The sequence below is a fragment of the Ranitomeya imitator genome, chromosome 2 (genome assembly GCF_032444005.1).
Source record: "Ranitomeya imitator isolate aRanImi1 chromosome 2, aRanImi1.pri, whole genome shotgun sequence".
Taxonomy (NCBI): domain Eukaryota; kingdom Metazoa; phylum Chordata; class Amphibia; order Anura; family Dendrobatidae; genus Ranitomeya; species Ranitomeya imitator.
Window position 1 is genome coordinate 446,152,335 of NC_091283.1, and position 17,895 is coordinate 446,170,229.

The following is a 17,895-nucleotide window of genomic DNA, read 5'->3' on the forward strand; positions in this document are numbered from 1 at the left end:
GTAATAGTAGTTCACAGGGAGACACTGAGAATACGGTGCTCAATGTCTGCTGGAAGACAGGCTGCATGGTCGTATCATGCAACCATGCATCCTGCCATATAGATGTAGCAGAGCTGAACCCGTCGTGAGACAAATGGATTAGCAGCATCTCTGTGGAAAGGTGAGAAATATTGTTGTTTTTTTAATCTCTTTTGCAGATGACGAGGGCATCGAGGGAATGGGCGATGTCATAAATATAGTTTAATTAAGATTATTAAAGGAGTCTGTCATTCTTTCAATTAAAGGACTTTTTTCTGGGTGTCTGTGTTTTCATACAATGTGACTATGGGGTTAGTAATGGGGGCGTCTTATTGACGCCTCTCCATTATTAACCTTGGGGCTTGATGTCACCTGATAATACAAAAGTAACATCAACCTCCCCCCAATTATCACCCCACTTGCCACTGCTACAGGGCAAGTGGGAAGAGCGAGCCTAAATGTCAGAATTGACGCATCTTAGAGATGCACCTTTTCTGGGGAGTCTGAGAGCTGATGTTTTTAGCCTGGGGGGGGGGGTCAGTATCCATGGCCCCTTCCTAGGCTATTAAAGGGACACTGCCACCTGAATTTGGAGGGAACAATCTTCAGCCATGGAGGCGGGGTTTTGGGGTTTTTGATTCACCCTTTCCTTACCTGCTGGCTGCATGCTGGCTGCAATATTGGATTGAAGTTCATTCTCTGTCCTCCATAGTACACGCCTGCGCAAGGTAAGATTGCCTTGTGCAGGCATGTACTACGGAGGACAGAAAATGAACTTTAATCCTATATTGCACACAGCATGCAGCCAGCGGGTAAGGAAAGGGTGAATCAAAAACCCCGCCTCCATGGCTGAAGATTGTTCCCTCCAAATTCAGGTGACAGTGTCCCTTTAATATCAGCCCGCAGCTGTCTGCATAGACTTTGCTGGTTATTAATTATAGGGGGACCTCATGTCATTTTTTGGGGGTGTCCCCCATTTAAAAGGATAAATATACAGTTGTGAGCTGATATTATTAGCCTGGGAAGCTCCATGGGTATTACCCCCTTCTCAGGCTACAAACATCTGAATCGGCCCTTGGCTTTCCCTCTGCTGGATAACAAAATTACATGGGAGCCCACACCATTTTTTTTCAAAAAAATAATCTTTTATTAATTAAATAAATGTCCAGTAATTTGCACACATACTGTACTAATTTTATTTGTCACTGACATCTATATATCTATCTATTCTTTTTCTATTTACTGTATGTAATCCATCTCTTCTATCCTGTCGGCTCCTGCTGTGATTTTACACTATATGGCTGAATTGCTGGGTTTTATTCTATCTTTGAAGAGTATTTCCTTTGAAAATGATGTATAAATGATAGAGAATTGCTATATGTAAAATCTCATGTTAAAATCGCATTGCAATCGGATGTAAATCGGCTGCTAGGTGTGAAAAATCGGATTGTACTCGCATAAAAAAAGCATGACACTTGCATTACACTTTTTGTGATAAGAGGTTGGATGAAATGTGTGACAAATTTATTCGAAGGGGGTACCCACATGTGAAAGTTATGGGTCATAGAGACAGGGTGGCTAGATTGACTGAGGAGGATTTACAACGCCAGAAGGGGGACAAACAGAAACGGGTACCATTTGTGTCCACTTACTGCCCGGCCAGTAATGGCATTGCTAATATCCTTAATAAACATTGGGGGATTTTGCATAGGGGTCTACCTCAGATTCAAGATTTTTGTTCACGCCCCATTCTTTCTTATAGACGAGGACGTAATCTTAAAGATTTATTGGTCAAATCAGATATTGGGGCCGGGAGAGTTGCCGTCCAGAGGACTTTGTGCCCTCCTCGGATGGGCAACTTTCCTTGTCTCAATTGTGCGTGCTGCGGGAATATGCTTAAGGGCGACAGTTTTTGTCACCCGCATACTGGTAAGAAATTTTCAATAAAAGAACGATACACGTGCTCATCAAAGTTTGTCGTGTATTTGATAGTCTGTCCATGTGGACTAATGTATGTCGGTGAGACGACAATGGAAGTGAACATAAGAGCACGATACGTACGAATCTAACCGACCTGCCAATACCTAAACATTTTAGTGAGTGCAGACACTCTGTTAATCAGTTGCGTTTTAGAGTAATCGATGGGGTCCCGACACTGAGGAGAGGGGGTGATAGGAATCTTATATTGAAGCAAAAGGAACTAAGGTGGATTTCAGTTTTGGAAACACTGCAGCCCAAGGGGCTTAATCTAGACTATAACCTACAGATTTGCACTACATAATTATGTTACAATATTGATGTGCTACAGGTAGTCTGATATTTGTGTTCAGATATATAGGATTCTCCCTTTTGACACAGTGTGCGTACTCTACTCCGTGTGTGTTTTAATCTTGTGCTGTTTCTGTACTTTGTTTTTATTGTAATTTGTTTTTGTTTTTTTCTCTCTTTTGTGCCTAGGGTCGTGATTTGGCAGTCAGAGAGTGGATGGAGGTGCCTTATCTGCTATTTATAGCGTATTGTTTATATGTTGATATGTTTTGCATTTTTTCTCCCTGCGCTCCCTGCCTGCTTTATCGCGATTGTTTGTGAGGGATGGTTGCCATGGAGATGGCTATGCTTGCGTCTATCTGGGGGCGCTGGCCTGGTGCGGCGTACGGGCGGGCTGGTTGCCATAGCAATAGGGCTGTGGCGCCTGGTCCGGCCGTGTGATTCGCTGCCGGGTCTGGTGCTCCGATGTAGACGCTTACTCTGGGGTGCCTGGCGCGTGCGCGCTTGGTTGTGCTGGGGGGCGGCCTGTTGGTCGTCCCCTTGGTGCGCCTTGCGCGTGCGCTCCTGCGCTCTATGACGTCGGGGACGTCCGGCGCTTGCGCACTTGGCAATCGCTGTGGGGCGGTCAGGTGATCGGCCCTGCAGTGTGCCGTGCGCGTGCGCTGGCGTCCTATGGCGCTCGCATGCATCCTTGTACTTTCTGCTTTGATTGGGGGGTTTATTTTGTGTGCCTTTTCTCCTAACCCACAGGGATTGGATGAGAAAGGGGACTGGCCCATGGACATTATGCGATTGGTGGAGATGTCGATATAGCAACCAGACAACAAATGCAATCATTGGACTGTGCACCTTTGTGATGTTTGTTTATATATGTGATTTTGAATTTTATGCTTTTCCTGTATATATTTTCATAGGATATGGGTAGTGATGGTGCTGTTTAGCTGTTACTTAGTAGATATATGTATAGTATCTGATATTTAAGCACATTAAATGTATATTTAATAAAGGCCGCCCCTTGATGGTGATTGGAGCTCATGTGGGTTTCACACTATTTAAGATGGCTACTTTGGACAATGTGTATACTTGACAAAGGCCAACCAGGCCGAAACGTTGTATTTTTATCATGGCGGAATAAAGAACTTTTTTGGACTAACATCACCTGGTATGGATGCTGCTCTTTCTTCTTTATATGCGTTTTTGTCCGATTGGATCCTTGGATTTTGGAGCGTGCATCCCCTGTCTGAGTGCTGATGGTTGACCTCGCTGTATAGCACTTGCATTACACTTGTCCGACTCTCCTCATCAAAATCGGACCGATTTCAAAAATCTTTAGTGTGACTCCAGCCTGTCATGTGTGATACCGACTACTCAGCTATGTATCTAAGCCTATCATGTGTGATACCGACTACTCAGCTGTGTATCTAAGCCTATCATGTGTGATACCGACTACTCAGCTGTGTGTCTAAGCCAATCATGTGTGATACCGACTACTCAGCTGTGTATCTAAGCCTATCATGTGTGATACCGACTACTCAGCTGTGTGTCTAAGCCAATCATATGTGATACCGACTACTCAGCTGTGTATCTAAGCCTATCATGTGTGATACCGACTACTCAGCTGTGTGTCTAAGCCTATCATGTGTGATACCGACTACTCAGCTGTGTATCTAAGCCTATCATGTGTGATACCGACTACTCAGCTGTGTGTCTAAGCCAATCATGTGTGATACCGACTACTCAGCTGTGTATCTAAGCCTATCATGTGTGATACCGACTACTCAGCTGTGTATCTAAGCCTATCATGTGTGATACCGACTACTCAGCTGTGTGTCTAAGCCAATCATGTGTGATACCGACTACTCAGCTCTGTATCTAAGCCTATCATGTGTGATACCGACTACTCAGCTGTGTGTCTAAGCCAATCATATGTGATACCGACTACTCAGCTGTGTATCTAAGCCTATCATGTGTGATACCAACTACTCAGCTGTGTATCTAAGCCTATCATGTGTGATACCGACTAATCCGCTGTGTATGTAAGCCTATCATGTGTGATACCGACTACTCAGCTGTGTATCTAAGCCTATCATGTGTGATACACCTGCTACAACATTTCCCATCATGTAATGTTTCTGAGTTGCCTTTCATGAATTGTCATCTGACTGTGGCCGTGATGCGGCCGCCCACTGTCCTCCTCCCCCACTCCCGACCACTCCTCATGGCGGTCACTTACCTCCAACGCCAGGGACTTCTTTTGGTTTATTCTGTAAAATAATCAATGCATAACTTAGAATGACTATCTGGATATGTGATCATACAAGCACAATGGTCAATGACGACAGAAGTGGTTAAGTTAATGGTAGTTAATGGTAATGTCTTTCTTTTTTTCAGAAATTGTGCCACCCCTAGTTCCAGGTTGTGTGTGGTATTGCAGCTTTTGCACCAATCACTTGAACAAAGCTGAGCTGCAAAACCAGACGCAACTCATAGATAGGGGTGGCGCTGTGTTTAGAGACAGGTAGCTAGGTTTATTTTTTATTCCAGACAACCCTTTCCAGTATTTATAAAAGTCAAGAAGTGATAAAACTCTGACAAGCATACCAGCATTTTATATGCATTATGTAACTGTTATTTAAGCAATTCTTGAATAAGAATCATCATTAGCAGTAAAATAGGGTATGTAAGGGCAGGTTCCACTTTAAGATGTAAAGACCATTTACATAACACTTTGGAGAAGTGTCAGCTCTTCCTTTCACAGCAAGGGTGAAGCAATTGGGTTTATTGCATTCGCTTCCTATATATTTGATGCAATCTCGCGAAGATGAAGTTTTACACATCCGCCTGTAATTAGGGAACTTCCAAAACTTTGCTTCAATTTACCAGCAGACCATTAAATAAAATCTCCACTTTTTGCAAGATAAGAATATTTTTACAATAGTTCATGAAGAAAGAGGAACCGGACTCGTCATGTATAGAAATAACGAGTGCTCGTCATTTCCAGGGAGAGGGCGAGCACTCGTCATTGCCAGGGAGAGTGCTCATCATTGCCAGGGAGAGTGCCCGTCATTGCTAGGGAGAGGGAGAGTGCTCGCCATTGCCAGGGAGAGTGCTCGTCATTGCCAGGGAGAGTGCTCGTCATTGCCAGGGAGAGTGCTCGTCATTGCCAGGGAGAGTGCTCGTCATTGCCAGAGAGAGTGCTCGTCATTGCCAATGAGAGTGCTCGTCATTGCCAGGGAGAGTGCTCGTCATTGCCAGGGAGAGTGCTCGTCATTGCCAGGGAGAGTGATCGTCATTGCCAGGAAGAGTGATCGTCATTGCCAGGGAGAGTGCTCGTCATTGCCAGGGAGAGTGCTCGTCATTGCCAGGGAGAATGCTCGTCATTGCCAGGGCGAGTGCATGTCATTGCCAGGGAGAATGCTCATCATTGCCAGGGCGAGTGCTCGTCATTGCCAGGGAGAGGGAGAGTGCTCGTCATTGCCAGGGAGAGTGCTCGTCATTGCCAGGGAGAGTGCTCGTCATTGCCAGTGAGAATGCTTGTCATAGCCAGGGAGAATGCTTGTCATTGCCAGGGTGAGCGATCGTCATTGACAGGGAGGGCGCTCGTCATTGACAGGAAGAGGGCTCGTCATTGCCAGGGAGAGTGATCGTCATTGCCAGGGAGAGCGCTCGTCATTGCCAGGGAGATGGCTCGTCATAGCCAGGGAGAGGGCTCGTCATTGACAGGGAGGGCGCTCGTCATTGACAGGAAGAGGGCTCGTCATTGCCAGGGAGAGGGCTCGTCATTGCCAGGGAGAGGGCTCGTCATTGCCAGGGAGGGCGCTCGTCATTGACAGGAAGAGGGCTCGTCATTGCCAGGGAGAGGTGTTATGAAAGGTAATTCAGTACCACAATGGACATAGAGGTCAGCGCACATACACTGACCTGGCAATAACCCAAAAAACAAGAACGAGCTCTGAGACGTGGGAACTCTGTTGACCGCAATCCCTAATCCTCTCCAACCACACTAAAGGCAGCCGTGGATTGCGCCTAACGCTCCCTATGCAACTCGGCACGGCCTGAGAAACTAGCTAGCCTGAAGATAGAAAATAAGCCTACCTTGCCTCAGAGAAATACCCCAAAGGAAAAGGCAGCCTCCACATATAATGACTGTGAGTTAAGATGAAAAGACAAACGTAGAGATGAAATAGATTTAGCAAAGTGAGGCCCAACTTTCTGAACAGAGCGAGGATAGGAAAGGTAACTTTGCGGTCAACACAAAACCCTACAAAATCCACGCAAAGAAGGCAAAAAGACCCTCCGTACCGAACTAACGGCACGGAGGTACACCCTCTGCGTCCCAGAGCTTCCAGCAAGCAGTAAAAACAAATAGACAAGCTGGACAGAAAAAAACAGCAAACAAATAGCAAAGAGGAACTTAGCTATGCAGAGCAGCAGGCCACAGGAACGATCCAGGAGGAAACAGGTCCAATACTAGAACATTGACTGGAGGCCAGGATCAAAGCACTAGGTGGAGTTAAATAGAACAGCACCTAACGACTTCACCACATCACCTGAGGAAGGAAACTCAGAAGCCGCAGTACCACTTTCCTCCACCAACGGAAGCTCACAGAGAGAACCAGCCGAAGTACCACTTGTGACCACAGGAGGGAGCTCTGCCACAGAATCCACAACAGTACCCCCCTCTTGAGGAGGGGTCACCGAACCCTCACCAGAGCTCCCAGGATGACCAGGATGAGCCATATGAAAGGTACGAACAAGATCGGGAGCATGGACATCAGAGGCAAAGACCCAGGAATTATCTTCCTGAGCATAACCCTTCCACTTAACCAGATACTGGAGTTTCCGCCTTGAAACACGAGAATCCAAAATCTTCTCCACAATATACTCCAACTCCCCCTCCACCAAAACCGGGGCAGGAGGATCAACAGATGGAACCATAGGTGCCACGTATCTCCGCAACAATGACCTATGGAATACGTTATGTATGGAAAAAGAATCTGGAAGGGTCAGACGAAAAGACACAGGATTAAGAACCTCAGAAATCCTATACGGACCAATAAAACGAGGTTTAAACTTAGGAGAGGAAACCTTCATAGGAATATGACGAGAAGATAACTAAACCAAGTCCCCAACCCGAAGTCGGGGACCCACACAGCGTCTGCGATTAGCGAAACGTTGAGCCTTCTCCTGGGACAAAGTCAAATTGTCCACTACATGAGTCCAAATCTGCTGCAACCTGTCCACCACAGTATCCACACCAGGACAGTCCGAAGACTCAACCTGCCCTGAAGAGAAACGAGGATGGAACCCAGAGTTGCAGAAAAACGGTGAAACCAAGGTAGCCGAGCTGGCCCGATTATTAAGGGCGAACTCAGCCAAAGGCAAAAAGGACACCCAGTCATCCTGATCAGCAGAAACAAAGCATCTCAGATATGTTTCCAAGGTCTGATTGGTTCGTTCGGTCTGGCCATTAGTCTGAGGATGGAAAGCCGAGGAAAAAGACAAGTCAATACCCATCCTACCACAAAAGGCTCGCCAAAACCTCGAAACAAACTGGGAACCTCTGTCAGAAACGATATTCTCTGGAATGCCATGTAAACGAACCACATGCTGGAAAAACAATGGCACCAAATCAGAGGAGGAAGGCAATTTAGACAAGGGTACCAAATGGACCATCTTAGAGAAGCGATCACAGACCACCCAAATGACTGACATCTTTTGAGAGACGGGAAGATCTGAAATAAAATCCATAGAGATATGTGTCCAAGGCCTCTTCGGGACCGGCAAGGGCAAAAGCAACCCACTGGCACGAGAACAGCAGGGCTTAGCCCGAGCACAAATCCCACAGGACTGCACAAAAGTACGCACATCCCGCGACAGAGATGGCCACCAAAAGGATCTAGCCACTAACTCTCTGGTACCAAAGATTCCAGGATGACCAGCCAACACCGAACAATGAACCTCAGAGATAACTTTATTCGTCCACCTATCAGGGACAAACAGTTTCTCCGCTGGGCAACGATCAGGTTTATTAGCCTGAAATTTTTGCAGCACCCGCCGCAAATCAGGGGAGATGGCAGACACAATTACTCCCTCTTTGAGGATACCCGCCGGCTCAGATACACCCGGAGAGTCGGGCACAAAACTCCTAGACAGAGCATCCGCCTTCACATTTTTAGAGCCCGGAAGGTACGAAATCACAAAGTCAAAACGGGCAAAAAACAACGACCAACGAGCTTGTCTAGGATTCAACCGCTTGGCGGACTCGAGATAAGTCAAGTTCTTATGATCAGTCAAGACCACCACGCGATGCTTAGCTCCTTCAAGCCAATGACGCCACTCCTCGAATGCCCACTTCATGGCCAGCAACTCTCGATTGCCAACATCATAATTACGCTCAGCAGGCGAAAACTTCCTGGAAAAGAAGGCGCATGGTTTCATCACCGAGCCATCAGAACTTCTTTGCGACAAAACAGCCCCTGCTCCAATCTCAGAAGCATCAACCTCGACCTGGAACGGGAGCGAAACATCTGGCTGGCACAACACAGGGGCAGAAGAAAAACGACGCTTCAACTCTTGAAAAGCTTCCACCGCAGCAGAAGACCAATTGACCAAATCAACACCTTTCTTGGTCAAATCGGTCAATGGTTTAGCAATACTAGAAAAATTGCAGATGAAGCGACGATAAAAATTAGCAAAGCCCAGGAACTTTTGCAGACTTTTCAAAGATGTCGGCTGAGTCCAATTATGGATGGCTTGGACCTTAACAGGGTCCATCTCGATAGTAGAAGGGGAAAAGATGAACCCCAAAAATGAAACCTTCTGAACACCAAAGAGACACTTTGATCCCTTCACAAACAAAGAATTAGCACGCAGGACCTGAAACACCGTTCTGACCTGCTTCACATGAGACTCCCAATCATCCGAGAAGATCAAAATGTCATCTAAGTACACAATCAGGAATTTATCCAGGTACTCTCGGAAGATGTCATGCATAAAGGACTGAAACACTGATGGAGCATTGGCAAGTCCGAATGGCATTACTAGATACTCAAAATGGCCCTCGGGCGTATTAAATGCAGTTTTCCACTCATCGCCTCGCTTAATACGCACAAGATTATACGCACCACGAAGATCTATCTTGGTGAACCAACTAGCCCCCTTAATCCGAGCAAACAAATCAGATAACAATGGCAAGGGGTACTGAAATTTAACCGTGATCTTATTTAGAAGGCGGTAATCTATACAAGGTCTCAGTGAACCATCCTTCTTGGCTACAAAAAAGAACCCTGCTCCTAATGGCGACGATGATGGGCGAATATGCCCTTTCTCCAAAGACTCCTTCACATAACTCCGCATAGCGGCGTGCTCAGGCACAGATAAATTAAACAGTCGACCTTTTGGGAATTTACTACCAGGAATCAAATCGATAGCACAATCACAATCCCTATGCGGAGGTAGGGTATCGGACTTGGGCTCATCAAATAAATCCCGGTAATCAGACAAGAACTCAGGAACCTCAGAAGGGGTGGATGACGAAATAGTCAGAAATGGGACATCACCATGTACCCCCTGACAACCCCAGCTGGACACAGACATGGATTTCCAATCTAATACTGGATTATGGACTTGTAGCCATGGCAACCCCAACACGACCACATCATGCAGATTATGCAACACCAGAAAGCGAATAACCTCCTGATGTGCAGGAGCCATGCACATGGTCAGCTGGGTCCAGTACTGAGGCTTATTCTTGGCCAAAGGCGTAGCATCAATTCCTCTCAATGGAATAGGACACTGCAAGGGCTCCAAGAAAAACCCACAACGCTTAGCATACTCCAAGTCCATCAAATTCAGAGCAGCGCCTGAGTCCACAAATGCCATGACAGAATACGATGACAAAGAGCAGATCAAGGTAACAGACAGAAGAAATTTTGACTGTACCGTACCAATGGTGGCAGACCTAGCGAACCGCTTAGTGCGCTTAGGACAATCAGAGATAGCATGAGTGGAATCACCACAGTAGAAACACAGCCCATTCAGACGTCTGTGTTCTTGCCGTTCAACTCTGGTCAAAGTCCTATCGCACTGCATAGGCTCAGGTTTAAGCTCAGGTAATACCGCCAAATGGTGCACAGATTTACGCTCGCGCAAGTGTCGACCGATCTGAATGGCCAAAGACATAGACTCATTCAGACTAGCAGGCATAGGAAATCCCACCATGACATCCTTAAGGGCTTCAGAGAGACCTTTTCTGAAAATAGCTGCGAGCGCACCTTCATTCCACTGAGTGAGTACGGACCACTTTCTAAATTTCTGACAATATACCTCTATTTCATCCTGACCCTGACACAGAGCCAGCAAATTCTTCTCTGCCTGATCCACAGAATTAGGCTCATCGTACAGCAATCCGAGCGCCCGGAAAAATGCATCGATATTACTTAATGCAGGATCTCCTGACGCAAGAGAAAATGCCCAGTCCTGAGGGTCGCCATGCAAAAAAGAAATAACGATCCTAACTTGTTGAACTGGGTCACCAGAGGAGCGAGATTTCAAAGCCAGAAATAGTTTACAATTATTTTTGAAACTCAGAAATTTAGTTCTATCTCCAAAAAAACAAATCAGGAATAGGAATTCTCGGTTCTAACATAGAATTCTGAACCACAAAGTCTTGAATACTTTGTACTCTTGCCGTGAGCTGATCCACACATGAAGACAGACCTTTAATGTCCATTGCTACACCTGTGTCCTGAACCACCCAAATGTCTAGGGGAAAAAAAAGGCAAAACACAGTGCAAAGAAAAAAAAATGGTCTCAGAACTTCTTTTTTCCCTCTATTGGGAATCATTAGTACTTTTGGCCTCCAGTACTGTTATGAAAGGTAATTCAGTACCACAATGGACATAGAGGTCAGCGCACATACAGTGACCTGGCAATAACCCAAAAAACAAGAACGAGCTCTGAGACGTGGGAACTCTGTTGACCGCAATCCCTAATCCTCTCCAACCACACTAAAGGCAGCCGTGGATTGCGCCTAACGCTCCCTATGCAACTCGGCACGGCCTGAGAAACTAGCTAGCCTGAAGATAGAAAATAAGCCTACCTTGCCTCAGAGAAATACCCCAAAGGAAAAGGCAGCCCCCACATATAATGACTGTGAGTTAAGATGAAAAGACAAACGTAGAGATGAAATAGATTTAGCAAAGTGAGGCCCAACTTTCTAAACAGAGCGAGGATAGGAAAGGTAACTTTGCGGTCAACACAAAACCCTACAAAATCCACACAAAGGGGGCAAAAAGACCCTCCGTACCGAACTAACGGCACGGAGGTACACCCTCTGCGTCCCAGAGCTTCCAGCAAGCAGTAAAAACAAATAGACAAGCTGGACAGAAAAAAACAGCAAACAAATAGCAAAGAGGAACTTAGCTATGCAGAGCAGCAGGCCACAGGAACGATCCAGGAGGAAACAGGTCCAATACTAGAACATTGACTGGAGGCCAGGATCAAAGCACTAGGTGGAGTTAAATAGAACAGCACCTAACGACTTCACCACATCACCTGAGGAAGGAAACTCAGAAGCCGCAGTACCACTTTCCTCCACCAACGGAAGCTCACAGAGAGAACCAGCCGAAGTACCACTTGTGACCACAGGAGGGAGCTCTGCCACAGAATTCACAACAGAGAGGGCTCGTCATTGCCAGGGAGAGGGCTCGTCATTGCCAGGGAGAGGGCTCGTCATTGCCAGGGAGAGCGCTCGTCATTGCCAGGGAGGGCGCTGGTCATTGCCATGGAGAGCGCTGGTCATTGCCAGGGAGAGCGCTGGTTATTGCCAGCGAGAGCCAGGAATAGGAAGGTTGTCAAATATACACTCCACAAACCACTGAACACCAGTACTGTGACACTAATAATGGGGCACCAATTATGGAACACTAAACCATTATACACTAATACTGGGACGCTAAACCACTAAACATTAATTCAGGTACATTAAACCACCGGCCACTAACAATGAGAAATAAAACCACATCACACATAATACTGGGACACTAAACCAATGGACACCAAGATTACAACACTAAAACACTGGGCATCAATAATGGGACACTAAACCCAGGGTCGGTTTTAGACAAAGTGGGGCCCTGGGCTAAAGTTTAAAGTCTGGCCCTAAATGCTCACATATTGCACCATCACACAAACATTTTGGCTGTATTTACCTGCAGTGAGTTCAGGCCCCTAAATGAGTGTGATCGACAATATTGAAGTCATTCGACGCTTGTTTCCCGATATCACTAGTAGATCTAACTGTCCCCATACAGCATCCTGTTATCAGCAGCATATGTACAGTTTTTACTGGGCGATGTGGTGCTGAGAACAATGATTTTTGTTCCGGTATAAACAATCCAATCACTTGATGAATAGACAGCATTTTGCTTGTTTAGCATAATATACCCCATAGTCCTCCACATAGTATAATGCATCCCATAGTCCTCCATATTGTATAATGCACCCCATAGTCTTCCATATTGTATAATGCACATCCCACAGTCCTCCTTATATTATAATGTGCCCCATAGTACTCCATATAGTATAATGTACTGCATATCCCTCCATATAGTATAATACACTACCCATAGTCCTCAATATACTATAATACACTCTCCATAGTCCAATACACTCCCCATAGTCCTCCATATAGTATAATATGCTATCCATAGTATAATGCACTTACCATCGTCCTCAGTATAGCATAATGCATTCCATAGTCCTCCACATTGTATAATGCACCCCCATAGTCCTCCATATAGTACAATGCACTCCTCAAAATATAAAGCACCCCATAGTCCTTCATATAGTCCTCAATACAGTATAATGCAGGTCCAATATAGTACATATATTATAATGCACTCCCCATCGTCCCTGATAGAGTGCAATGCAGCCCCCATATAGTACATATAGTATAATGCACCCCTGAGTCCTCAGAATATAATACAGCTGGCCCATAGAGTATAATGCAGCCCCCCTCAGAGCATAATACAGCCCCCCTCAGAGTATAATGCAGACCCCATATAGTACATAATAATAATTTTATTTTTATAGCGCCAACATATTCTGCAGCACTTTACATTTTAGAAGGGACTTATACAGACAATAAAAGACATTACGGCATAACAATAATCACATAAATCAACAGATACCAAGGAATGAGTTACTTTCATTGTTCTGACCAGCCATAATGTAAGACATCGGGTGTTCATGTAATGCTGCATGAATAGGTTATCAGCTAGAATATGTAAAAGTACAGACACAGAGGGTTATTAAATGCATAAAGCATTTAAATACATATAGTATAATGCACCCCATAGTCCTCAGAGTATAATGCAACCCCCCTCATAGAGTATAATGCAGCTCCCTCATAGAGTAAAATGCAGCTGCCACCATAGAGTATAATACAGCCCCCATAGATTATAATGCCCCGTCATAGAGTATAATGCAGCTCCCCCACAGAGTATAATGCAGCCCCCCCACACAGAGTATAATGCAGCCCCCACAGAGTATAATGCTGCCCATCCCGTAGACTATAATGCAGGCCCCCCACAGAGTATAATGCAGCGCCCCCACATAGAGTATAATGCAGCCACCTGTTAAAGTATAATGCAGCCCCTCATACACACAGAGTATAATGCAGCCCCCATAGAGTATAATGCAGCCCCTCTCATAGAGTATAATGCAGCCCCTCCCATAGAGTATAACGCAGGCCCCTCAGAGTATAATGCAGCCCCTGCCATAGAGTATAATGCAGCCCCTCCCATAGAGTGTAATGCAGGCACCACATAGAGTATAATGCAGCTCTTCCCATAGAGCATGTGTCCCCAACCTGTAGCTCGGGAGCCACATGTGGCTCGCGGTCCCATGAATTGTGGCTCGCGGCTGTCTGCCAGCCTGGTGCATTAGCTTCAGATTTAGTAAACTGGTATGAAGAGCACATCTCAAAATGGTGAACTTTGTGAGTAGCCCAGCACAGAAGAACAGATCTGGGTACACTTCTACTGGTCTTGGGGGTTTAGTGATAATTTAAGTATGGTACCCTGGAGACAGGATGATACTATCGGTCAGAGGAGGTGCTTGAAGCTGGATGTGACTGTGTTGAGAGTGTGTGATGGGAGAATGCTGACTGTGGTGGGATGTGCCACTACTGTGAGGGGGGTAGTAGCTGAATGTGGCTCTCAAGGTCAGAATGGTTGAGGACCACTGCCATAGAGAATAATGCAGGCACCTCATAGAGTATAATGCAGCCCCACAGTCCTACAGTATTATAAAAAATAAATAAATACAATACTTACCTCTCCCTGTTCCCCCGCTGCTCTAGTCTCTGCAGTGAGATCTCAGCAGCTCCACTGCTGACATAGCGTGGCACGTGATGAAGTGAAGTCATTGCGTGCCCGCTGCGTCACTGGCAGAGGCGGAGTGATGAGAGAGGGAGCGTCATCTGAGCCACTAGACACAGGTCCTATGCACTAAATGACTCCAGACCAGGAATTGGGGAAATCATCTCCTGGATAGAGGTGAAGAGGCAGTAAACCATTGGAAAGCGGTAAACCATTTAAAATGGGAATGAACTATCAAATTGGATCTACTGTATATGAAAAAGATAGGGAGTGTGCCGATTGTGGATTCTGCAAGCCATCCAAAAATAGATGATTTCAGCTGAAGGCCCATTATAACAAGTTTTACATAAGGGGAAGTTGGAGAAGGGCACTTGTGGTTTGATAGTCACACATGTCTTCTGAGAAACTAAACACTAACACTAATGAGCAGTAACTCGACATGATGGTGGATGAGGGGCAACATGATGGCCACACAAGGATGTCATTCAACACATGCAAAGCGGATGAAGCAGGATGCAAAGTGCTGCTGCTTGGTGTTAACTTGACACCCTAGTGGTGTCGAAATTTGTAACTGATGCCAAAAAGTGTCTGCCAAACCTGGATGGTGTGACCGATGGATTGGACAACTACAGGTCATGCCACCTAGTCACACACCTGGCACATTTGTGGTCGTGATGAACCCCAATCTTTCCATTTTGCCTATTTTGGGGAAAGATTAAAATTAATACCCCCATCCTACCCTATAAAGCTTCCACTCATATATTTGTACACTTAGCTGTAGGGGGGGCATGCTTTTTTTGGTACTGTATTTATCAGTGGCATAATTTTGGGTTACATACAACCTAATACATAACTTTTATTAACTCTTTATAGGAAGAAATAGAAAAAAAGACACCCATTCTGTTGGGTTTTTAAAAAATATTTTACGCTTTTCATTTGTTAAAAGTGTTAACTTTATTTTGTGGATCAGCATGATTATGATTATACCAAACGTACTCGTATATAGGTTTATCTCTGTTTTATTACTTTTATACAATAAATGCTCTGAGAACAAATGTTTTTGTATCTCCATGTTCTGAGAGTCATGAGTTCAACATTTTATGAGGGGGCTTATTTTTTGCATGACCAGATGTGGGTCTCACTAGTACCTTTTTTGGGTACGTATACATTTTTGTTCCATTTTTTTGTAGGGGGGAATAAACAAAAAAAAAATGCAATTCTGGCCCGATTTTTACTTGTTTATTTTTTTGCTTTCTCCGTGCAGGATAAGTAATTATATAGCTTTATAGCACAGATCGATACGATGATGGCACTTAAAAAAAAAAAAAATTATCTTGCATCATGCTCTGAGAGCTGTAACATTTTTATTATTCTGGGTGACAAGACGTAATCTGTATTGGTAACATTTTGGGATAGATATCTTTTCTATTTACGGTAATTTTATATGTGGTGACATGAACAAACATTACAATTCTGTTTTACTTTTTATATTTGTTTTGTGGATGTGATTATCCCAAATATGTATCCTTTTTAATTTCATTTAATTATTTAAAAAAAATAGATTTCTTTAAATGCTTTAAAAAAATTATGTTTAAAAAAACAAACAAAAAAAAAACAACAATATTTATTAGTCTAGAAATCAGCAAGGGGTTGAAAGCCAACCAAGCTTTAGAAAAAAAAGGGGTATTTATTAGTCCCACACAGGGACACAAATTCCCCTTGACTGCATTGATAAAACCCTGCACTACTTATGTAGCGCAGAGCATTATCTAATCCTATTAGGGAAAAACACACGGCCATATAACTCGGATGAGGATCGCAATGCAATGGTCAGACTGGACGTTGGTTCTCCCGGCGCAAGCGTGACAGTAGCATAGAAATACATGCAGTTAGGCTAGGGTCGGGAGAGCCATTTTGAGCATTGCGTTGCGATCCACATCTGATTTATATGGCTGTCTGACTCGCTGTGGTAGGCCGCAGAAGTGACAGAGGGAGCGATCTCCCTCTGTCACACTCCTTACATGCATTGGTCACGATTGACCGTGGCATGTAAATCATTAACTGAGCCACTGCAAACACTGACAGTTCTGAAATCCCTCTTCTATAATTTTGGCAAGTAAGCAGAAGTGAATGCTGTTAGGTAACGATAGTCGAGAGACTCCTGATACTGGAGTAAAGAATCACTGGCTTGTCACATCTTGTGGCACATACTATTTGGATGCGAAAAGCCAGTGAGGTGATGGGATGTGGTTATGCTTTTGAAGTAGACATTTCAGATCACTCCCGTGTGCTACATTTTTATACACTACTAGATGGTGGCCCGATTCTAACGCATCGGGTATTCTAGAATATGTATTTATGTATGTATATAGCAACCACATAGTATATAGCACAGGCCATGTAGGAGCCATGTAGTATATAGCAGACAAATACTACGTGGCCTGTGCTAAATATTATGTGGCTGCTATATACATACATATTGTAGAATACCCGATGCGTTAATACAGGCCACACAATATATAACAGTGGCCACACAGTATATAACACAGCCACGTACTATATAACACAGCCCACGCAGTATATAGCAGCCACGCAGTATATAACACAGGCGACATAGTATATAACACAGGCCACGCAGTATATAACACTGGCCACGTAATATATAGCACAGCCCATGCAGTATATAGCAGCCACGTAGTATATAACACAGCCCACGCAGTATATAGCAGCCACTTAGTATATAACACTGCCCACGCAGTATATATCAGCCACGTAGTATATAACACTGCACACGCAGTATATAACAGTGGCCACGTAATATATAGCACAGCCCACGCAGTATATAACACAGCCCACGGAGTATATCACACAGCCTACACAGTATATAACACTGCCTATGTAGTATATAGCAGCCACGCGGTATCTAACACAGCCCACGTAGTATACAGCAGTGTGGGCACCATATCCCTGTTAAAAAAAAATAATTAAAATAAAAAATAGTTATATACTCACCCCCTAGGATCCACCGAAGCTCCGATGATACGTGCGCGGCTGCCGCCATCTTCTGTTCCCAGGATGCACTGCGAAATTACCCAGATGACTTAACGGTCTCGCGAGACCGCTAAGTCTTCTGGGTAAGTTCGCAATGCATCGCCGGGAGCGGAAGATGGCGGAGGGCGCGAGCGGCTCGGCGGACTACAGAGGGTGAGTATAGCAGGTTTTT

The 17,895-nt window shown here is 44.9% G+C and overlaps 1 protein-coding gene across 2 annotated transcripts in view; it reads right to left on the minus strand.

The window, feature by feature from the left end:
- HCK (HCK proto-oncogene, Src family tyrosine kinase) overlaps positions 1-17,895 on the minus strand; it is a 56,803-nt gene that overhangs the window by 16,231 nt on the left and 22,677 nt on the right. For both annotated transcript variants that reach the window (XM_069750992.1, XM_069750990.1), the window contains one exon: positions 4,520-4,550. In XM_069750992.1, coding sequence (XP_069607093.1) covers positions 4,520-4,550 — 31 coding nt within the window. The remainder of the gene's footprint in view (positions 1-4,519; positions 4,551-17,895) is intronic.